Below are 23,855 nucleotides of genomic sequence, written 5' to 3' on the forward strand. Positions count from 1 at the left end.
CCTGCGTACTTGCCAAAAGTGGCAACTAAATTTCATAGGAGTCAGGAGATTTATTTACCATCTTTCTATGAAAATCCGGGTTCAGATGAGGAGAAAAAATATCACACACTAGATGTTAAGAGGGTAATATTAGAATACCTGAATAGGACACAAAGCTGGAGGCAGAGTAGGGCTCTGTTTATTTCTTTCCAGAATCGGAAAAAAGGTTCTGGTGTCACGAAAAGCTCTATCGCCAGATGGATTAGAGAAGCAATATGTCTTGCCTACTCTGCCAAGGGAGTAACACCACCTGAAGGCATCAGGGCGCACTCCACTCGGGCCATGGCATCATCCTGGGCGGAGAAGGCAGATGTCCCCATTGAAATGATATGTAAGGCGGCAACTTGGTCATCACCTTCCACCTTTTATAAGCACTATCGCCTTGATCTATCTGCTAATTCCACCTTACAGTTTGGCCGCTCAGTGCTTAGTGCTGTGGTCCCTCCCAGTTAATAGTCTTTGAAAGTCTCTCGTTGTGGGTGCTGTCGTGGCGATAGGAAAACCGGTTTTTACGTACCGGTAATAGGATTTTACAGAGTCCACGACAGCACCCATACATTCCCCCCCTGTAATTAGTTACTTATTCCTGCACTCTGTTGAGGGTGTGCTTTAGAGATCACTCTATAGAGGTGGTGGTATTTAGTAGTGTTTAAGATAATATTGTCATGTACTGATTCATTGGCGGTATCCCTTGTACTCTGGAACACAAACTGGAGGGCGAGGGGGGGCCGCCCTTTTTTAACCTGTAGGTTCCTGTCCGGAAGGTGGGCGGATCCCCTCTCTCTCGTTGTGGGTGCTGTCGTGGACTCTGTAAAATCCTATTACCGGTACGTAAAAACCGGTTTTTGAGGAATCTACTCTTAATTCTCTTCCTCCTCACAGAGATTGCGATTGCGCCATAGATTTGATCCCTGGCAGTAAATTTCCTAAGGGTCGTCTATTCAATCTGTCTGTACCTGAACATGCTGCCATGCGAGAGTATATTAGGGAGTCCTTGGAAAAGGGACATATTCGTCCTTCTTCGTCTCCTCTTGGAGCGGGGTTCTTTTTCGTAGCTAAAAGCGATGGTTCTTTGAGACCTTGTATTGATTATAGACTCTTGAATAAGATCACAGTCAAGTATCAGTATCCTTTGCCATTGCTGACAGATTTATTTGCTCGCATTGAGGGGGCGAAGTGGTTCTCTAAGATTGATCTTCGCGGTGCGTATAATTTGGTGCGAATTAAGCAGGGGGATGAGTGGAAAACCACATTTAATACGCCCGAGGGCCATTTTGAGTATTTGGTGATGCCTTTTGGTCTGTCAAATGCCCCTTCGGTCTTTCAGTCTTTTATGCACAATATTTTCCGTGAATATCTGGATAAATTTATGATTGTGTATTTGGACGATATCTTGATTTTTTCGGATGACTGGGAATCTCATGTTCAACAAGTTAGGAGGGTTTTTCAGGTTTTGCGGACCAATTCTCTGTTTGTTAAAGGTTCAAAGTGTGTTTTTGGGGTTCAGAAGATTTCTTTTTTGGGGTACATTTTTTCCCCCTCTTCTATTGAGATGGATCCTGTGAAGGTTCGGGCTATTTGTGACTGGACGCAACCGACTTCTCTTAAGGGCCTTCAGAAATTTTTGGGCTTTGCTAACTTTTATCGTCGATTCATAACTGGTTTTTCTAGCGTTGTCAGGCCTTTGACTGATTTGACTAAAAAGGGTGCTGATGTTGCAGATTGGTCTCCTGCTGCTGTGGAGGCCTTTCGGGAGCTTAAGCGCCGTTTTTCTTCTGCTCCGGTGTTGTGCCAGCCTGATGTTTCTCTTCCTTTTCAGGTGGAAGTTGATGCTTCCGAGATCGGAGCGGGGGCGGTTTTGTCGCAGAAAAGTTCAGATTGTTCTGTGATGAGACCTTGTGCGTTCTTTTCTCGAAAATTTTCGCCCGCCGAGCGAAATTATGACGTCGGTAATCGGGAGCTTTTGGCGATGAAGTGGGCATTCGAGGAGTGGCGTCATTGGCTTGAGGGTGCTAAACATCAGGTGGTGGTCTTGACTGATCACAAAAATTTGATTTATCTTGAGTCGGCCAGACGTCTGAATCCTAGACAGGCGCGCTGGTCGTTGTTTTTCTCCCGGTTTAATTTTGTGGTTTCGTATCTGCCAGGTACTAAGAATGTGAAGGCGGATGCCCTTTCTAGGAGTTTTGAACCTGATTCCCCTGGTGATTCTAAACCTACGGGTATACTTAAGGATGGGGTGATATTGTCTGCTGTCTTCCCAGACCTGCGACGTGCTTTACAAGAGTTTCAGGCGGATCGGCCTGATCGTTGTCCGCCTGGTAGATTGTTTGTGCCGGATGAGTGGACCAATAGAGTCATCTCGGAGGTTCATTCTTCTGCGTTGGCAGGTCATCCGGGAATTTTTGGTACGAGAGATTTGGTGGCTAGGTCCTTCTGGTGGCCTTCCCTGTCTCGGGACATGCGTACTTTTGTGCAGTCTTGCGATGTTTGTGCTCGGGCCAAGCCTTGTTGTTCTCGGGCTAGTGGGTTGTTGTTGCCCTTGCCTGTTCCTAAGAGGCCTTGGACACACATCTCTATGGATTTTATTTCTGATCTCCCTGTTTCTCAGAAGATGTCCGTCATTTGGGTGGTGTGTGACCGCTTTTCTAAGATGGTTCATTTGGTGCCCTTGCCCAAGCTGCCTTCCTCATCTGAGTTGGTGCCCCTGTTTTTTCAGAATGTGGTTCGGCTGCATGGTATTCCGGAGAATATCGTTTCCGACAGGGGATCCCAGTTTGTGTCCAGATTTTGGCGGGCGTTTTGTGCCAGGATGGGCATTGATTTGTCTTTTTCGTCTGCATTTCATCCCCAGACAAATGGCCAGACGGAACGTACTAATCAGACCTTGGAGACTTATTTGAGGTGTTTCGTGTCTGCTGATCAGGATGACTGGGTCTCCTTTTTGCCGTTGGCTGAGTTTGCCCTTAATAATCGGGCCAGTTCTGCCACTTTGGTCTCCCCTTTCTTTTGCAATTCAGGGTTCCATCCTCGTTTTTCATCTGGTCAGGTGGAGTCTTCGGATTGTCCTGGAGTGGATACCATGGTGGATAGGTTGCATCGTATTTGGGGGCAGGTGGTGGACAATTTGGAGTTGTCCCAGGAGAGGACTCAACGTTTTGCTAATCGCCATCGTCGTGTTGGTCCTCGTCTTCGTGTTGGGGACTGGGTGTGGTTGTCCTCCCGTTTTGTCCCTATGAGGGTCTCTTCTCCTAAGTTTAAGCCTCGGTTCATCGGTCCTTATAAGATTTTGGAAATTCTTAACCCTGTGTCTTTTCGTTTGGACCTCCCAGCATCCTTTGCTATCCATAATGTCTTCCATCGGTCATTATTGCGGAGGTATGAGGTACCACTTGTGCCTTCTGTTGAGCCTCCTGCTCCTGTGCTGGTTGAGGGTGAATTGGAGTACGTGGTGGAGAAAATCTTGGACTCCCGTGTTTCCAGACGGAGACTTCAATATCTGGTGAAATGGAAGGGCTACGGTCAAGAGGATAATTCTTGGGTTACAGCTTCTGATGTTCATGCTTCTGATTTGGTCCGTGCCTTTCATAGGGCTCATCCAGATCGCCCTGGTGGTTCTTGTGAGGGTTCGGTGCCCCCTCCTTATGGGGGGGTACTGTTGTGATTCGGTTCGTGGGCTCCCCCGGTGGTCTCTTGTGGTACTGGTGTCCTGCAAGCTTTGCCTTCTCAGTTCACCTGTTCCTATCAGGATGTGGGAGTATCCTATTTAACCTTGCTCCTCAGTCATTCTAATGCTGGCCATCAATGTATCCAGAGTGATTCTGTTGCATGTTCCTGCTCCCAGTTTTCTGCTCAGCTAAGTTGGACACTTTAGTCCTTAAGTCTATTTTTGTATGTTTTGTCCAGTTTGCACTTATGTGAATCTCTGCAGCTGGAAGCTCTTGTTGGGCTGAAATTACCACTCCAGTGGCATGAGTTGTCACATGAGTTAAGGTAATTTCAGGATGGTGTTTTGAAGGGTTTTGCAGCTGACCGCGAAGTCCTCTGTTGTATCTTTCTGCTATTTAGTTAGCGGGCCTCTCTGTGCTAAATCTGCTTTCATACTACGTGTGTCTTTTCATCTGCTCTCACCGTTATTATATGTGGGGGGCTGCTATCTCCTGTGGGAACATTCTCTGGAGGCAAGCCAGGACTGTGTTTTCTTCTACCAGGGGTAGTTAGTTCTCCGGCTGGCGCGCGGCATCTAGAGACAACGCAGGAATGCCCCCTGGCTACTTCTAGTGTGGTGTGTAGGTTTAGCATCGCGGTCAGCTCTAGTTTCCATCACCCGAGAGCTTGTCCGTTTATTCTATGCTTCTGATGTTTCCTTGCCATTGGAAACCATAACAGATAACACCGGGAGGAGTTCTGTCTTAAGACCAGCAACATCCTTCCGAGGCGCGTAGCCGGTGGCCGGAACACCGAGGGAGTAATAGGCTCTACGCATTACTTCAGAGACCGGCAGGACAGTCGATTCCAAGTTGGCTGCCCAACCTTAATACCTATGAAGACAACGGACGCAAATTGTGGGAGAGGGGCGTCTCTAGGGTCCCTATAAAATAGCTCCAGGCCTACCCCGTCATACGGGTGCATCCTATCCATATCATCTGGGGGACAGAGAGAGAGAACATCAGAAACATCTACAATGGTTGTGAGGACTTTCCTGTGGTGCTCAGCAGGGAGGTACTACAACACACAGGCGCTAGTAGGAAGGCTACTGATTTCCACCTGCAAAGGGAACTCTGGATGTGCCTTCAGACCGGCCGGTCTCAGCCAGCCCTGTGAGCGGTACTTTGGACTGTGGACGCTGAAGTCTTCAGTAAAAGGTAAAGAGACTGCAACCCTTGTGTCCTCGTTATTCATTGCGCCTTACGACGTCCACCATCACCACCTACACATCTGGGAAGCCCTGGGGACATACTTCACCTGTGGGAAGGTACATCATCTAGCTGCCATTCCATCACCCCAGCGGACCCCTAGCAGCGTCGGTCATCCTGACCGAATACCACAGGTGGCGTCACGAACACCATACAAACAACTACACCTTTAATTGGGCGCCCCTCAGAAGGGCCACGAACTGGGTCGGGCCACCGTGACATCCCCAGAACTGAGAGAGACAGACCCGGTACCGAGTACCCCACTGCCCTTCGCCTGGGGGCGATCCACACATACCAGTCTAATATGATACATATGTCTTATCTCTCCTGGTCTGTAACTTGGCATTAAGTTTTTTTCAGTGAGCAGTTCCAATCCATCATTATCCTGCCAGCACTATGTGAACTGTAACTTCCTGTTCTTCATTTCCCATGACGCATTGCACTTGTTCAATGGCATGCCTGTTATAAAGTGAAAGCCTACCACTCTTACCCTTATATACAATCTGACAGACAGGAGACCAGGAGCAGAGACAAAGCTCCGCTCCCATTTTCTGAAATGTATCTTGGCTTCTCTGCTTATAGAGATGGATTAATCTAGACAACAGGCAGTGGAGAGCAAATAATAGAAGAAAAAGACGCCTAATGGCCATGATGACTTTCGAGTGATTTTTTGTGGGTAAGAAAACAATTTTAAGATATATTAATTTGTCTATTAAACATTAGCTATCAAATTAGATCAAGTTTTATGAAAGATTAAAGTTAACCTTGTACCTTGTGGTTGTAAAAGTGTCCATTTATTGAAAACCTGTGACGTTTGATCCGTCTCTGCTCTCCTGGGGTGCGGAGATTACCCCTGCGTCGTACCCCAACATCACTTCTTGTGCGCATTAGCTGAGGAGTTTCTTCCTGAGAGGCTTTGTCTTCGTCTTCATCATCTGGAACGTAAAATGAAGTTTTGATTACACTCACAACCTTGCTGCGTAGACTTCGTTCTTTAATGGTTGCACAAGTATCATCAAGCTTAATTTATACCTTGTATATTAAAAATACACATACATTTTTCAGTATAAGGGTAAGTTCACACAGGGCGTTTTTGCTGCTTTTTTTTCTGCAGCAAAACCTGATCATCTTGGCAGGAAAGAAGCTGTGTCAAAAACACAGGTTTAGGTGCGTTTTTTGTTGCGTATTAGGTGCGTTTTTTGTTGCGTATTTGGTGCGTTTTTTGCTGCGTTCTTTTCAACAATGGGTGAAAAAACACAGCAAAAACGCTGAAAGAAGTGACATGCTCTATGTCCAAAAAAAGCAGCAAAGCACAAAATACTGATCACACAAAAAAACAATTTGTGTGCATGAGATTTCTGAAATCTCATAGGCTTTGCTGGTACTGTAAAAAGCAACAAAAAAAAGCAATGACCACCAAACTAGAATTCTGATATTTAAGCAGGGTGTGATTAGTTTAAAATTACAATAATTTTTATTAAATACTTCTTAAAAAGAGCCCAAGCTTGGGCACAAAGACAACAAACAAACATATAGTGCAAGTGTCAACCTGATACCATGTGATACCATTTTAAAACCTGTACCCCTCAAATACTTCAAAGCTGCAGCTGCAGTCGGGAATTTTTTTAACCCTTCAAGTGGTACAGAGAAATTAATGCAAAGTGGAAAGAACAAAAAAAAAATTAAATTTTACCTTTAAAATATTGTTTTAGCCCCAGATTTCTCAATTTTCCAAGTGGAAACTCCAAAAGCGGACCCCACCATTTGTTACCCACTTTCTTACAAATGGGGCAATACCCAACATGTAGTCGTAGTCAAAAAGTTCTCTTTGGACAAACGGCATGGCTCAGAGTGGAAGGAGCAATATTTGAAATTTTGGAACACAAAGTTGGCTGAAAGAGATGGGGGGCATCAAGTCGCGTTTGCAGGGCCCCTAAAGTGCCTAAGAGGCAGAAATCCCCCACAGCTGACCTCATTTTTGAAACTACACCCCTCAAGGATTTTATCCATGGGTATTGGGTTTCATTGCGATTTTTTAAATAAATTCTATCACAGTGATCAAAAGTCAGAGACCAATAGAAAAAATCCTTGCCGGCAGATCTCGGCAGGTGCACTGCGCATGCACCCGCTATTTTGCTTCAGTTACCTTTGGGGGCCTGGGGACATCATTACTCTATCCTCTGACATGTTAGATCATGTCAGAGGAGAGAGAGATTATTTTTAAATCGTAATTTCCTTTTTTTAACAAAATTGCCATTATTCAGCAAATAGCGGCAATCACATGACAGAGGACTGAAAAAAAAACAGCCCTGATCATGTTCTCCAGGGTCTCAGCAACCCCCGGTAGCAGAAACACTGAAGACTTTCAGACGCTGGGGGGGGCGCTATTGACTTATCTCTCAGCGGCGCTTAACTGCCCTTAACTGTGGCTGTTAAAAGGCATATTGGCGTTCGTTAAGGGGTTATGCTGCTTGGTAGACTCTGCAACTAGTAGTGAAACAGGCACATTTGCCACTGGTGTGTTGTCCTAGCTTTAAAGAGAGGAGATAGTATTTCTGGACTGTCTTGGGTAGATGAATCAGGGCCAAACCAAAGAGGAAAAGAAGTTGCCACCCTGCATGACTAGTAGCCTTCACGGTCAAGATGCTGAACCAACAACTAAACTGGGAAGGAAAGAAAGCGCAATAGGGTCTTAACCGGTAACAAAAAAGGTGCCAAGGAAATGGATTCACTCACCTTGTATGGTTGCTACAGAGCAACATGAAGAGGAGCAACAAGGAAGAGGAGGCGGCGCCCGGCGCGCAGAGGCCATGAGTGACGGATGTGAGGCGTTTGGATTAGAGGGGAAAGACCTGCCCCCGTGGCAATTTCAAGGTATGAGGGACAAATTTCAAAAACGATTCTTTCAGCAGTGCCAGGGACCCGAACTAAAAGAGCCACCTTGTCAAAATGCAGCATTAGTGCAGCACAAGGTGGCTCTTTTAGTTACAAACACCTGGGGGGGTGAAAGGTTCCCTTTAAACAAACATGACCACGGGTGCCACCAGTGTAGTGTGCCACAGAAAATACTCTTACACAAAGCAATCACACCTGGGGGGGTGACAGGTTCCCTTTAACAACATTTCTCGGTTTTGGCTAATATTCGGATGTCCTCACTGATATAACAAGATTTAAGTTAACCCTGAGCAGTAACATCCAGACAAGACGTTGCTCTAAAAATCAAAGCTGTTGCCAGGCTCGGACTGGCCCACAGGAGAATTCTCCAGTGGGCTGCCCCTGTGCAGGAGTGGCCACCACCCTCTTATATGAGCAGTACTTAGCCTAATATACTTGATTTACTATGTACAGACAAAAGCAGGATCTTTTTTATTCAACAATCAACTCATTTTATTGCTATAGAAAATTGTGAATGAAGATAGTCATATTTGCATGTAGCTGAAAAGTCGGGCCCTGGAGTTGATGTTACTGGTGGGCCCTTGGCACCCCAGCCTGACACGGAGATCATATTGGACTAGAGGTGTATCCTGGTACTGTGTCCACCTTAAACCTATCCCTGGATTCTGGGCGTATGGCTACCAGCAGCTAAGCAGTGACAGTGTCAGATCGTGGCATCATTTGTGTACTTTGTATTCGTGTCCCAGGTCTAGAGAATGTCCTCAGGCTGCTATCAGCACACAGGTTCAGCAGACAAGCAGCGCCAATGCTAGAACACATTGCTGAATTATTCACATGCCCAGGATATGACCAGCTGATACCATGCATAATTCATGAGAAGGCCCAGCTGTCAGTGTGACCTTCTAATGAACGAGTTATCCCAGTAATGCTTGTGTCATGTGACAGCAACACTGCCTGACTGCCGCCGGCCTTGGCAGACTAGACAAGCCACTTAATTGTAGTTTAAAATGTATTAGTTTCGTCTGTTGCAATTTGGAATATACAGTTAAGTTAAAATACATAATTTATATGCCGTAAATAGGATAAAAAATACGGTATATAGTATTCATAAAATTTCTATTAAATAAAAAAAAAAAATCACAGATGGTCCATTTCCTAAAAGTAAATACATTTCTCAATACCTTAGACCAGGGGTCCCCAAACTATGGCTCTGGATACACATGTGGCTTACGGGTCCATGATGTGTGGCAGCTTAGTACATTAGCAACAGGTCTAACAAACAGTTATGAGCAGATTTCCAGGTGTTGACTTTTGTGAGTAGCCCCACACAGAAGAGCAGATCTCTAGATGGTGACTTTTGTGAGTAGCCCCACACAGAAGAGCAGATCTCTAGATGGTGACTTTTGTGAGTAGCCCCACACAGAAGAGCAGATCTCTAGATGGTGACTTTTGTGAGTAGCCTCACACAGAAGAGCAGATCTCCAGGTGGTAACTTTTGGGAGTAGCCCCACACAGAAGAGCAGATCTCCAGATGGTGCCTTTTGTGAGTAGCCCCACACAGAAGAGCAGATCTCTAGAGGGTGACTTTTGTGAGTAGCCCCACACAGAAGAGTAGATCTCCAGATGGTGACTTTTGTGAGTAGCCCCACACAGAAGAGCTGATCTCCAGGTGGTGACTTTTGTGAGTAGCCCCACACAGAAGAGCAGATCTCCAGGTGGTGACTTTTGTGAGTAGCCCCACACAGAAGAGCAGATCTGGATGGGAATATTCTTGCTCCGGGGATAGAGAGATATGGTATGATGTTTTTGGAGATATGATAATTTTGCCAGAAAGAAGGGTGCTTGAGGCTGGATGCGATAGTATGGTGGGAGGGTCTAATGTGCAAATACCAAAATGGGGGCAAGGTGTGAACCCATGGATATAAGTATACTGCCTAGATGTAATTTCTATGAGGAAGCTTTGGCTATCATTAAGCCAGTATTGGGGGCTCTGGGTGTCACTACTGTGGAGGAGGCAGGAGCTGGGTGTCACTAATCGGAGACTCTGAATGTGGCTCATGACTTTCTCTCAGAGCTAAATATGGCTCTTGAGGTCAGAAATTTTGGGGACCATTGCTTTGGAGTTAGAGTGAGGCCAAATGTAGCGGCAGTGGTGGAGAAGCTGCGAAGCAGCTGAAATCAGAAGCCATCAGCTGAAATGTTTTTTATTTGCTCCTTAAACAATTAGTGGCACTTGTTTTTGTGGACATCAGCTCTTCCTCCACAAAATCCAGTGAATGTTTAAAAAATAACCTGTCAGGCGATTCATACAGCCCAAACCACAGGCAGCATAAATCACAGCCTGGCTGAAAGATTGCACCCAGAAATATAATTTTCTGAAAAGCTTTTCAGAAAAATACATACTTTGAAGATCCAGCAAAAGACCATAGCCGAAGACTAGACTATTCTGACTACGCCCCCAGCCGTCTCTTCCCAGCGTTGCTCCAGGTGAATGACCGATCTCTCCTGGTGTGTATGCAGCGCCCCAGAGTCCTGGTCGTTGCAGTACTGTTGCTCCGCCACTATGGGGGGCTATGGTACGTCTGATGGCACTGAAGGGATTCATCTGACCAGGTATCACATACACCAATACATTTCACAGTCGGGCCTCCAGGGGGAGCTAAGGGCGCTATTCATTAGGCCACTCCTCACACTTTGGTAAAACTGGGGGTCTGGCAGGAAGTTAGGGAGAACGCTGACTGGGTTGGAACCAAGCAACACCTTGTGGCAGAGGGTGTTGCAGGGGAAGATTCGGTAGGGTCCCTGTCAGGGGTGGGATCCTGACAGAGGCCTGGCAACGAGAGAGAACGTTACGGGACCGTGCCTGCACGACATTGCGGCGGTGCCCCAAGAAAGGATAAGAAGCGAGATTTATTGTGCTGAGTGAGAAACGATATCAAACCAAGAAGGAGAAATACCAGTGGGAGTCGTGCTGTTAGACCGAGGCAACATCCTACTGAGGCGCAATTTACCGGTGGCCGGAACGTCGAGGAAGTATAGAACTCCAGGCCATACTTCAAACCTATGGCAGGACAGTCAGTTACAGGCGGGCTGTCTCACCTACATCACCTAAGCAGACATAGGGGGCACACTAGGAGAGGGGGACTCTAGGGTCCCGGAAGAGCTCCGAGCCTACCCGTCATACGGGTGCATCCTAACCAGAACATCAGGAAGGGACGGAGGAGAAGAACATCATCCGATCGAGTTGTGAGGGAACACGAGAAACAGACACAACAGTTGTGGGGACTATCCCGTAAGCACAGCAGGGGAGGACCGCAACACACAAGCGCTAGCAGGTAGACACTGATTTCCACCTGCAAAGGGAATTCTGGAGGTGCCATCAGACTGGCCGAACTTGCGTAGCCTGGTTAACCGTATTCCGGATTGAGGACTTTGAGACCTTCAGTAAAGAGGTAAAGAGACTGCACCCCTGTGTCCTTGTGATTGATTGCGTCCTGCACGATAACACCCTCCTATATCTCTACCTACATTGTACGCCCCTCAGCGGGGTCACGGTCCGGGTCTAGCCACCGTGACTACCCCAGAACAGAGACTCAGAGGCCCGGTACCGGGTACCCCTCGGCCCTGCGGCGGTGGGGGCGCTACATGTACATAAAAAGAGACCTGTCAATCACCTGCAGCGGCGCTGGGAAGAGCCAGCCAGAGGCAGAGTCGGACTACTCTCCTCTCTCGCTATGGGTTCCAGACTGATCTTCAAAGTAGATTTTCTCGAAACGCTGTAGCATTTCGGAGAATAATATTCCTGGATGCAATCGCAACCAGGCTGCGACACTGCCTGCCTGAAATGAATCACCTAAAAGGTTCGCTTTAAAGGCCAAGTTCACACGTTCAGTATTTGGTTAGTTTTTTTACCTCAGGATTTGTAAGCCAAAACCAGGAGTGGGTGATAAATACAGAAGTGGTGATGTGTTTCTATTAAACTTTTCTTTTGACAATTGGAAAGATAGTAAATGCCTATAAATATGCAGAGGAATATAAAAAAAGATGTACAAGGAATTGCACACTAAATTGCATCATTCAAAAGATTTCAAATAACTACCAAATTTCCCAAGCCCAAAAAATTGGGATATCATATTCAGTAAGATCAGAGTGACTTCATAAAACAATTATGATCAGGCCCATAGTCTTTCAAGTGATACAGCCATTTCCCTGCATGATTAAGTGATTGTAAAGGGAACCATAAAAAAGAAAACACAGTGGTACAGAGTTGCTGTTGTTAAAAGGAACAGCATGACTGCTGGATGTGATTGCAGCCTTAAGTTTGTTTGCTGCATTTGGCAAGTGAGACAATTGGGCTTGGTCTGCAAAAAAAGATCTAAAAAGACATAGTGCACAGTTATATTCCACATGATAAACCTGCTAATAGCATTCCGACCCTCTCGATATTGGTTAAAAGACTTGGATATTTTCTGGGGCAATGATATGCAATGTATTTTGGGCTACAATAATTTTTTAAATTGGATTTCATAAACAATTGCACCATTTGGCTTTTAAACCCCTTCATTTCAAAGCCGGTTTTCACCTTCCAGGCCATTTTTTTCAATTCTGACCAGTGTCACTTTATGAGGTAATAATCTGCAAGGAGTTTGTATGTTCTCCCTGTGTTTGCGTGGGTTTCCTCCGGGTTCTCCGGTTTCCTCTCACATTCCAAAGACATACTGATAGGGAATTTAGATTGTGAGCCCCATCGGGGACAGCGATGATAATGTGTGTAAAGCGCTGCGGAATATGTTGGCGCTATATAAAAATAAAGATTATTATTATTTTATTATTATAACCGATTCTGAGATTCTTTTCTCGTGACATTTTGTACTTCATCATAGTGGTAAAACTTTGATCGATAGGACTCGCATTTATTTGTGAAAATATCAGAAATTTGGCAAAAAAAAAAATTTGCAATTTTCAAAAACTTTTCAGTTTTATTCCCTTAAATCGGGGAGTTATAACACGCAAAACATGTCTACTTTACATTATCTTTACATTTTTTAAACATATTTTTTTTGTTAGGGAGTTAAAAGGGTTAAAAGTTCACCAGTGATTTCTCATTTTTTGCAACAAAATTTACAAAACCATTTTTTTTAGGGACCACCTCACAATTTAAGTGACTTTGACAGAAAATACCCAAAAGTTACACAATTTTAAAAACTGCACCCCTCAAGGTGTTCAAAACCACATCCAAGAAGTTGATTAACCCTTCTGGTGCTTCACAGGAATTAAAGGAATGTGGAAGGAAAAAAAATAACATTTAACTTTCTTTTTTTTTATTTTCACAAGGGTAACAGGAGAAAGTACACGACACAATTGGTTGTGCAATTTCTCCTGAGCACGCCGATACCAAACATGTGGAGGAAAACTGTTTGGGCGCACAGCAGAACTCAGAAGGGATGGGCCGCCATTTAACTTTTTGAATGCAAAATTTGCTGGAATGATGAGTGGATGCCATGTTGCGTTTGGAGAGCCCCTGATGTGCCTAAACAGTGAAAAAACCCCACAGGTGACACCATTTTGGAAACTAGACCCCGCAAGGAATTTATCTACATGTGTGGTGATCACCTTAAACACACAGGTGGTTCACAGAATTTCAGAATTTTACAACGTTGATCTGTGTAAATTAAAAAAATACATATTTTTCCCACAAAAATTAAGTTTTAGCACCAATTTTTTTCATTTTTTCAAGAATATGTAATACTCTGCAATGCGTTTGCATTGCAGGGTATTAGAACAGTGCATCACAGGCAGGGAAAAGGATTGTGAGCTCCTGCTCTGAGCGGGAGCTTTCAGGCCACAATCCCTGGGGGACACAGCGGCTATCTTTCGGGCCGAGGTCACAATGGAGAGCATCGGCACAACGCGATCGCAATTGCATTGTGCCGATGGGAGCACAGAGGGAGCACCTCGATGTCACTGTCACTATTGACAGCAGCAAAGTACTGCAGTGCGCAGGCGCCGGGAAAGGTCAGAGAGGCCCAGTGCCTGCGCACTGCAGTACTTTGCTCTGCCATCAACAGGGCAGACAAAGTATGCCTGCGCCGGAGCCGCAGCGTGAAGACAAGAAGATGGGAGGCCCCGGACTGGACCGTGACGCCCACCGCAGCAGCACCACCCCTGGGTGAGTATAATCTAACCTCTTTTTCTCATCTTTCAGGTTACATTGGGGGCTTATCTACAGCATTACAGAATGCTGTAGATAAGCCCCTGATGCCGGTGGGCTTAGCTCAACTTCCATTTTGGGGGTGACAGGTTCCCTTTAACGAGCTGGTGCCCCTTTGGACACATTTCAACCTCTAGACCCCCTAGACAGTTAGACTCCTAGTAAAATCTTGAGATGCATATTGGCCACCCATCACATGGATGTTCAACTTACCAACAGTTGGGGTGTCCACCTCTGTCACCTGGATGTCCTCCACCTCTGTCACCTGGATATCAGGGATGGTGGCTGGCTGAGCGACTTTTCTGGAAGAAAACAAATGTAAACAAATTTATTGCCGATATGCAATGCATAAAACTCCCGGAAACAGAATTATAAACTATAGAGTCCATTAATGCAGCATTAGCTGAGTATATCATTTAGCCCAACTCACTTTTATTTTGTCGGTGTAGCATCTCTAATTTTATACACTCTGAAAAGAACCCATGTCCCAAAAAATCAAATCAGGAGTTTTTCACATCTTATCACTAAATTTTCATAGAGGAATATCACAAGAGATATTGTATCTGAACTTTTACTATCAGCCACGAATATCATGTGTGACAGATGGTCAAATTCACCAAATTTTTTGCCAAATGTCTATGCTGTTCTCTTAATTGACTCCCGACAGCAGATGTCAACGTAAAGAATGGTCCTTTATTTCTGCATGATTTGGCAGAGGCTTATTTTTCTCTACCCACTGAAGAAAAACATGTTCACTTGGCCAAGAATGATGGAGAGTCGGGAGGAGTAGCTGTAGGCCAAGAGTTATCTTTAGATATACACTCCTCAACACTTAAACTGCAACACGGAGAAAGAGAACTTGTTGGAATGATAGAAATCACAGGAGCAATAGACGTGTTAATAGTATGGAAATGATGAAAAATGGAAACAACAGTTTTAAAAAGCATCTCGATTTATTCAGTGTCAAGAATGAACGCCACGTGCAGAAATACAGGCACTTACACAACTTGGCTGCTATCAATGAGGCTGCGCTAAGGGAAGATAAATCTTGGCCTCTTGGTGTAAAGAAAACTGCTGAACACATACTAGATGGGTTAAGAGCTACATTTAAAACAAGAACCATGTCAGAGTTAAAGATGCGGTTCTTTGGGAAAAGACAGCAGTCCCATGAATCTTTAAGAGACTTTGCCCTTTTTGTCTGTGTACCTGTCTGGCTACTATTATAGTAAAGTTCAACTGATTTTACTGTTAAACAGCCTCCTGACTCTCCTGTCTCCCTCCACAACACAAACACCACCAACCACCACAACTAAAGAGGGAACTGTAATGCCGGCATTAACCCCCTGCGCATCCACAGTAATGTGCCACGGTTTCAATGCACCGGAGCACCAGGCAACGGGTATGGCCACTCCTCCCACTCCATGTGACAGCAAGAAGGATCAAACCCGTGCCCGGTGTACTGGGTTATCTGCTTTCCGGATGTCACACCACACCCTAGAACTCCTCTGACTCCATGTTCCTAAAACCTGAATATTTATTTGTCACTGCAATTTACTTCAGAGGCCCAATTCTCGACCACATCTTACTGAGAGCAGAGAAGATGTTGTTAGGCGAAGTCCTTCCCCTTAAGAGCTGGTGGTCAATGGCGCTTTTATTACTTGACAATAAGTTCGTGATTCCATGTAAGAAGAGGGACCGTGCCGTGGATACCTGTTCCATATCGGTCCAGGAACCGGGGCCGTCTCCTCTGTTGTCCGGGGGAAAGCTTAAGGGACTGGATCAATCCTTGCAGGCGGGAGCAGGGGGTGTGGCTAAGGATACACAGCCTCAGCACGCGCAGAAACAGGCAGATTTGGCGGGAACAGACAGAGCACAGCAGGGACAAGTGCGTGCTCCAGCCTGCGAGTATCGGTACAGCGCAGGCCCACACCCGAACATGGCCGTCTGACAGAGACTGTGAGGTGAGGCGTGCAGTGTGCCCGTTGGCCACCACGAAGCGAGGTGCCAAACGCTCCGGGCCCGTAAATACTGTGCGTGCGCCACCTAAGAGAGACCGAGTGCAGGACCGCCATCTGTGCCCTATACAGTGTATATCTGCCGGACCACGGTGAGCTCAGACAGTGCAGTGGCCCACGCTTCCCCGGCCACATCAGTATATGGACTAGGGGCTCAGCGGAAGGTACCGGAGACCAACCGCTGCCGCCAGAAGACGGATCATCGTTGTCTTCAGGATTTCATCGGACAAGCACCGCTCCAGCCGTTGGGATTGCCAACACCTGCTCTGTGCTCCATCACATCCTAGGAAATGACTGACAGGGTAAGAAGAACCAACAAGAACTGTTAATACCTTTTCCACTGTTCTTTAACCCTGCATACTATTCACGTTTTTAACTGTCTACCCCCTGTTAATCGTTTATCTCCCTGGGAGGAGTAATCCAGTGTTAATTAAAATTGTTAACCCTTGCTCTGCCTCCTGTCCGTCACTGCATCCTGCAACCCGCTCACAGCCACATAATTAAAATTCTATTCTAATGTGATTCATGACGCGTGATGAGAATCTGACGCGAGAATCTGATGAGAATGGTATGTACTAAGAAACAAAATGATTCATCCTGCACTAACCGCGTAGGGACAATGCAGCTAAAGCAAAAAGGAACATGTCCTTGCTCACCAGCGACTACTAGCGATATAGTGCCAGGATACCGCTAAACAACATGAAAAGTACTAAACTTGCTTTAGTTCTTTGAGATTTGTGCATTGTTCAGCTTAAACTGATCACGGGAAGACATTCCTAAGAACAATAATATGGACAATGCTTCAGAGGTTTTCTAACACGTGGTCTTATTCTTTGTTGTGTTTGGAGGAAGCATCTGGAATACAGCAAAGTTTTTGCCAAAAGTCTTAGATCTGTGAGTCCAAAACAACTTCCAGGACTTTTACCACTGTAACTCTGTGAATGTCTCATGAATACACAGAGGGGTAGAACGTGGGGTGCATTACTGTAAGAAGCAGTGTCTTCCTTTAATCAAGGAATACGGCAAAAGTACACTTTCTATTTTATAGCCATACTGGCACCGGAGAGGTTGCTGGTGCTGCAACTTCTGCTTGCTAATGTTATCGAGAGCTGGTCTGTCCCTCTCCACAGGCCGCAGACCCGATTCTCCAGCCAGCAATGAACACTCATCTGAGGAGCTGCTCTTCTATGACTACACTCTACTGCTACCGGCTGGAGGGGGTCAAGTACAGGCAGGAGAAAGGGAGCGTCAGGATACATTAGTTGGAAGAATAAAAGGCTACAACAAGTGCAAGGCCAGGGAACCAGGAGGTTACTCCATAAATATTAGAGCAATAAGTGGGTGAGGGCCTGGTGACAGAATGTTCAGGAGGGGACCATCAAGCAATGAGGTGCGCGAGTGGCACAAGAGAGGCCAAGGGCCTAACTCATAATTGTACAGCTGCCTTAGTGACTGGCGTGAGTGCGGGCCTCATGGGTACTTGAGACGGGTCATTACCTGTGACAGAGTGGGTGCTTTACCCAGTGACAACACAAGTCCAGGTGTGTTAGAAGAACAGTCTGTAGCTCAAACATTATGAGCTAAAATACTGTGATATTGTAACACTGTACATAATGCAGAAGTTATGGAGCTTACAGGTTGTACTGGGCTCTTGTTGTAGAGAAGTTAATCTGCCAGACTGCAGAGGGTGTAGTAATTTTTGTTTGCCATTTTACACATGTGTGACCAAGGGCAGACAAAGACAGAAGAGGGCCCCTGTGCTAGAACAATATTTTCACCCTTTGAGGTCCAATAATACATTTGAGACAGAAGCTGCTTATTGCTTTGGAGGTGGTAGTGGGCCCCATTACCTCTTGGCACAGGTTGGACCAATGGTATGTCAGCCCCTGTGCATGGCATAGTTTGTGGAAGAAATCCTGAGCCCTTTTTCAAGTAACATTTTAGAAGGCATTTACTCAGAACATTTGGAAGAACAATCATGGTTTGCAAATAAAAACATAATCTTTCATAACATCCAGAAGGGTCATTGTTACAGGGTCCCTCATCAGTTGATACCAATCTGTCTGTAAACGCCTCAGTTTGCCCCCCCCCCCCACCTCCCCGACATGTTTATAAGTCTGTGAAATTTAATGGGTTATAAATACATATCGAAATTTGCAAAAGATATGTCCACATAGCCAATCTGGGCCACTGACAGAAGCTTGGAAACCATGTACTTTTAACTTTTTGTCCCGGTACGGCCATAGAACAGCAAGTGTGCTTTTGCCAAATCCCTTGGTTAAAGGAAGAGGACGCTTCAGGTAGAAATCAGACAGATATTTTATGAACTGGGAGCTTAGTGTCTGGAGGAAACTTACTGGATGTCTTGAACCACATTTCATCATTAACTTATCAGAACATAAATGCTATAAATATGCAGTCATGTGTATGCATTCATGTGTAAGCATCTAAGTAATCAATCCAGTAATGGCGGCCTTGGTCTTCTTAGATTATTATCCTGTACGATTACTGTGCTGAACGGCATGTAAGAAACTACTTCAAAACACCAGAAAAGTTTTCAGTTAAAAATTGCTATATACACACAAACATAAGCAAGTTTGGCCACGAGTAGTCACAAATATGCCTTATAGTTTCATCGCAAAGCAGAACATAAAATCTGGAGGATTTATGTTGATGTTCACCAAATAGGAAAAAATGGAAGTGGCCAACATTTTCTATGTGGTCACTAGTTCCTAATTGTTACACGGTTCCTGTAACAAGTCCCTAAAATGTCACACTGTTGATGACGAGCTTCATAGATTCACCATTCAGGTTAATTTATGGCAGTAAAGAATCATGGAACGTCTCTCCTAACCTACGAAGCATTATAAATGTTCATTCAGATTAACAAAACCAGACTGACGACTCATTTACCAAAGTTCTTTGCACATTATTTTTGCTGCCATTAGAAAAATAACAGCAATAAACATGGGCAAAAAATAGGAATATCTTACATTTATCATGACTGAGTAAAGCAGTCACCATAAAGCTTCTACAAGGGCATTACTTCATGACTTGTAATATATACACTGCTCAAATAAATAAAGGGAACACTAAAATCCCACATCCTAGATATCACTGAATGGAATATTCCAGTTGTAAATCTTTATTCATTACATAGTGGAATGTGTTGAGAACAATAAAACCTAAAATTAACAACGTAAATCACAACTAATATCCCACGGAAGTCTGGAGTTGGAATGATACTCAAAATCAAAGTGGAAAATGAAGTTACAGGCTGATCCAACTTCAGTGGAAATGCCTCAAGACAAGGAAATGATGCTCAGTAGTGTGTGTGGCCTCCACATGCCTTCATGACCTCCCTACAAAGCCTGGGCATGCTCCTGATGAGGCGGCGGATGGTGTCTTGAGGGATCTCCTCCCTGACCGGGACTAAAGCATCCGCTAACTCCTGGACAGTCTGTGGTGCAACGTGACTTTGGTGGATGGTGCGACACATGATGTCCCAGATGGGTTCAATCGGATTCAGGTCTGGGGAATGGGCAGACTAGTCCATAGCTTCAATGCCTTCATCTTGCAGGAACTGCTGACACACTCCAGCCACATGAGGTCTGGCATTGTCCTGCATTAGGAGGAACCCAGGGCCAACTGCACCAGCATATGGTCTCACAAGGGGTCTGATGTCTCGGTACCTAATGGCAGTCAGGCTACCTCCGGCGAGCACATGGAGGGCTGTGCGGCCCTCCAAAAAAATGCCACCCCACACCATTACTGACCCACTTCCAAACCCGTCATGCTGAAACATGTTGCAGGCAGATCGCTCTCCACGACGTCTCCAGACTCTGTCACATCTGTCACATGTTCTCAGTGTGAACCTGCTTCATCTGTGATGACCACAGGGCACTAGTGGCGATTTTGCCAATCCTGATGTTCTGTGGCAAGTGCCGAGCATCCTGCATTGTGTTGGGCTGTGGACATCAGGTACTCAGACCATCCTCATGGAGTCGGTTTCTAACCATTTGTGCAGACACAGGCACATTTGTGGCCTGCTGGAGGTCATTTTGCAGTGCTCCTCCTGTTCCTCCTTGCACAAAGACTGATGTAGCGGTCCTCCTGCTGGGTTGTTGCCCTCCTACGGCCCCCTCCACATCTCCTGGTGTACTGGCCTGTCTCCTGGTAGTGGCTCCAGCCTCTGGACACAATGCTGACAGACACAGCAAACCTTCTTGCCACAGCTCACATTGATGTGCCATCCTGGATGAGCTACACTACCTGAGCCACTTGTGTGGGTTGTAGAGTCCGTCTCATGCTACCACGAGTGTGAAAGCACAACCAACATTAAAAAGTGACCAAAACATCAGCCAGAAACCATTGGTACGGAGATGTGGTCTGTGGTCCCCACCTGCAGAACCACTCCTTTATTGAGTGTGTCTTCATAATTGCCAATAATTTCCATCTGTTGTCTATTCCATTTGCACAACAGCATGTGAAATTGATTGTCAAACAGTGTTGCTTCCTATAGGGACAGTTTGATTTCACAGAAGTTTGATTTACTTGGAGTGATATTCTTTTGTTTAAGTGTTCCCTTTATTTTTTTTGAGCAGTGTACATACAGATAACTAGCCTCATACCCTTATTATACACGCACAACAGACTATAAAGCTATACTGACCCTTGACTGAGCAGGTTACAGCCTGAATGCCAAGATGTAGACGACGGAGGAGGGCGAATTCGTTCATTGTCATCTTGCATCTGAAGCCGAATCGGTCGTCTCAAGCCCCAGAAGATATTTAGCAATCCTTCCACGATCAACTCCTCCTCTTCCTGTGAAAGTAATCACCCCATAAATTTATGGATATATAGAAATATACAGCAAAATCCTTATAATCTACTATTCAGTCAAACAGCATGATGCCATACAATCAGATTTATGGACCAAGATCTAACTTTAGCAACTGTCATTGGCAAAGGAAGAAGGATGTTGCAATGGGCTCCTAAGTCATCAGACCAAGCTATAATCTTGATTGAAACAGTGCAGGAAAAGTAAAGCTGCCTGTATTCTATACAGTCCAGAAGAAAGCACACACTGAGCAATACATATCCTTGTCTGCACAGACTGGCGTGAACAATATGTTTATATGTCAGGGCATTAGGATCAGGGTTACTTTCCATTAGCATCTATGGTAGATTTGGAAAAATAGAGATGTTTAGGAGGAATAAAAAAAAACAACACAATGCAGAGTTCTAACAAAGTGTAGACATGAGGTGTGGACGACCCTCCCTCCTATATAAATGACTTCATTGTAAATTACTTCTAGTGATTCTGGAGCTCCAGGAATACAATCTTCAACTTTATTAGGGAAGCAACTTGGTGATTCCCAACATGAAGCATCTATACAACCCCAAGATCGAACTAAGATGGCCATTTGACACTAATATACAGTGCTCCTTTGAAAAGTAAGATTTTAATCAATAGATCAATGAACACAAGTCAAAATTTTTGGAAACTGTTCAAGACTAAGTTTTGCAGAACATTTTTAACCTAACACATGTAAGTAAACTTAATAATATACCGTAACTTACCTTACAAAATCTTCAGTTTTAGTTGATGCAAAAATGAATACAGCCCGCATCAAAAACTAGTACATGTATGATCTTCATGATTTTTAAGGACAGCACCAAGTCTTCTAGGCATAAAATGAAGAAGTTGGCAACATATTACAACATCTGTCTTTTCCTGCTCTTCAGGAACGAACTGTTTTAGAGCCTGGATGCTGGATGGAAGGTGATAGTCATCTTTTCTATTTGGATTTCTACATAGGTGTTTTATTGAGTTCAGATCAGGAGACACTTTGCCACTAAATCACTCTAACCCTTTTCTTCAGAAATGCAACAGATGTGTGTTTTGGATCAGTCATGTTGGAAAAATGCACGTCAGGACAGTGAGTGATGACGGCTTCTTCTCTTTCGATATATAGAGCAGTACATACTGTATGTGAGTTCATGATACCATCAATGAAATGTAGCTCCCTGACACCAGCAGCACTCATGCAGCCCAACATAAGGACACTGCCACCACCATGCTTCACTGTAGGCACAATGTATTTTTCTAAATGTATTTTTCTAAAATGTCTTGGTATTATGCTGAAGCATTAAGATTTTGAGGCTGAAAAAAACAACCCCAATATTGTTATTCCTCCTCCACCAAACTTTACAGTTGGCACAATGCAGACAGCTAGATAACTTTTTCCTTGCATTCTTCAAACTCAAACTGGCCCAACAGACTGACAGAAAGTGAAGTGTGTCCGATACCGCTCCATCCTACATTTGGCATTGTGCTTGGTGATGTAAGGCTTACATGCAGCTGCTCAGCAAAGGAAACTCATGCCTAGAAGCTCCTGGTACATATATTTTGAGCTGGTGTAAATGCTACAGAAGGTTTAGACTCACCAGTTATGGAGTTAGCAGGGCGTTTGTGACTTCCCACTATGCACCTCACTAGATGACCCTGCTCTGTAACATTAAGCGGTCTCCACTTTGTGGTTGAGTTTCTTTCATTTTCAAGGCCTTCCACTTATGTATAATATCACTCACAGTTTATTGTGGAAATTTAGAAAGGAAGAAATTTCATGAACTCACTTGTTACATCAAAGACATCCCATTACAGGATCACACTGGCATCAGTGAGATCTTCAGAATGAGTTAGAAAAGGGAGACTATATGGCAAGTGGCTGTATTTATACACTGGGAAAAATGGGACTGAATAAAATAAAAAATGTATTCAGTGATTAAGACGTGTCCAATACTTCTGTCCTTATAATGTATGTATATTTGTATATGTACTCCTCCTCGAAATGTATGATTGAATTGATAATGAAGTATTACACATTGTGAAGACTGAATAGACAAGACTACACCGAAAACGGACACACTCTATTGACAATGTGAATGGAAACACCCAGTTGTCACTCTGTGCATACATTTCTCAGAGGAATAACAGATGTAGATCACAATGTTGAGTTCTTTGACAAGATTCCCCAGTATTTTATATAGATTACAAATCTCTACTAAAACAGAAGTGTGACAAGTCAATGGTGTGCCGATCCTCGGAGAGATGGTGATCAAAAAACCTCTTCACAGTCCGAGCGCTTCTCTACATGTAAATCGGCTAACGAACAGTAAATTATTCGTTCTAGTTGAAGACACATCCATTTCAGAGTGTATTATTTCTTTACCTCTCGATGTCGGAGCTGTAGGTTCTGTCCTTCATAATAAAAATTGTAATTCTTCAGATGTGCCAGCAACTCATTCCTAGAGGAGACAGATTTTGCATTAATAAATGTGTGAGCATACCAAATACTGCAAATCCCCAGATCTCTGTAGTCAAATCTGGGAGAACTATATATAGAACAATCTGTCATGTGCATACCCTCAATGGAGGAAGGGAGGAAAGTACATCATGGCTACAAGCCCCCTCCATGCATTGGGCAGAGTAGATGGTCTCAGATCCTCATTTTCATGAAATCATTTTCTCTCTATGCCCAGTGCAGACGTAACATGTGAAGAGAGGAAGAGAGCCCACTGCTATAGAAGTAGAATCACTGCTCGGAAAATTCGGCCTCATAACGGAATGATGAGTAAAGAAGAGCACTAATTGGCCCAGGACCCCAGGAAGGCACACAGGAGCACTAAGATACCGGTGTGGACCCATTACACGACCAATACCCTCATCCACATGGGTATTGTAGGGACTCGCTCTCGGGTAGCCGCTTGGAACAC

General features: G+C 44.7%; 1 protein-coding gene across 3 annotated transcripts in view; it reads right to left on the reverse strand.

The window, feature by feature from the left end:
- The window catches only part of RASSF2 (Ras association domain family member 2), a 93,144-nt gene that overhangs the window by 24,719 nt on the left and 44,570 nt on the right, over window positions 1-23,855 (reverse strand). For all 3 annotated transcript variants that reach the window (XM_077263033.1, XM_077263035.1, XM_077263034.1), the window contains exons 3-6: window positions 23,312-23,387; window positions 20,749-20,900; window positions 14,275-14,363; window positions 5,727-5,890 (exon numbers count right to left, since the gene is read on the reverse strand). In XM_077263033.1, coding sequence (XP_077119148.1) covers window positions 5,727-5,890; window positions 14,275-14,363; window positions 20,749-20,900; window positions 23,312-23,387 — 481 coding nt within the window. The remainder of the gene's footprint in view (window positions 1-5,726; window positions 5,891-14,274; window positions 14,364-20,748; window positions 20,901-23,311; window positions 23,388-23,855) is intronic.

The sequence above is a fragment of the Ranitomeya variabilis genome, chromosome 5, assembly GCF_051348905.1.
Source record: "Ranitomeya variabilis isolate aRanVar5 chromosome 5, aRanVar5.hap1, whole genome shotgun sequence".
Taxonomy (NCBI): domain Eukaryota; kingdom Metazoa; phylum Chordata; class Amphibia; order Anura; family Dendrobatidae; genus Ranitomeya; species Ranitomeya variabilis.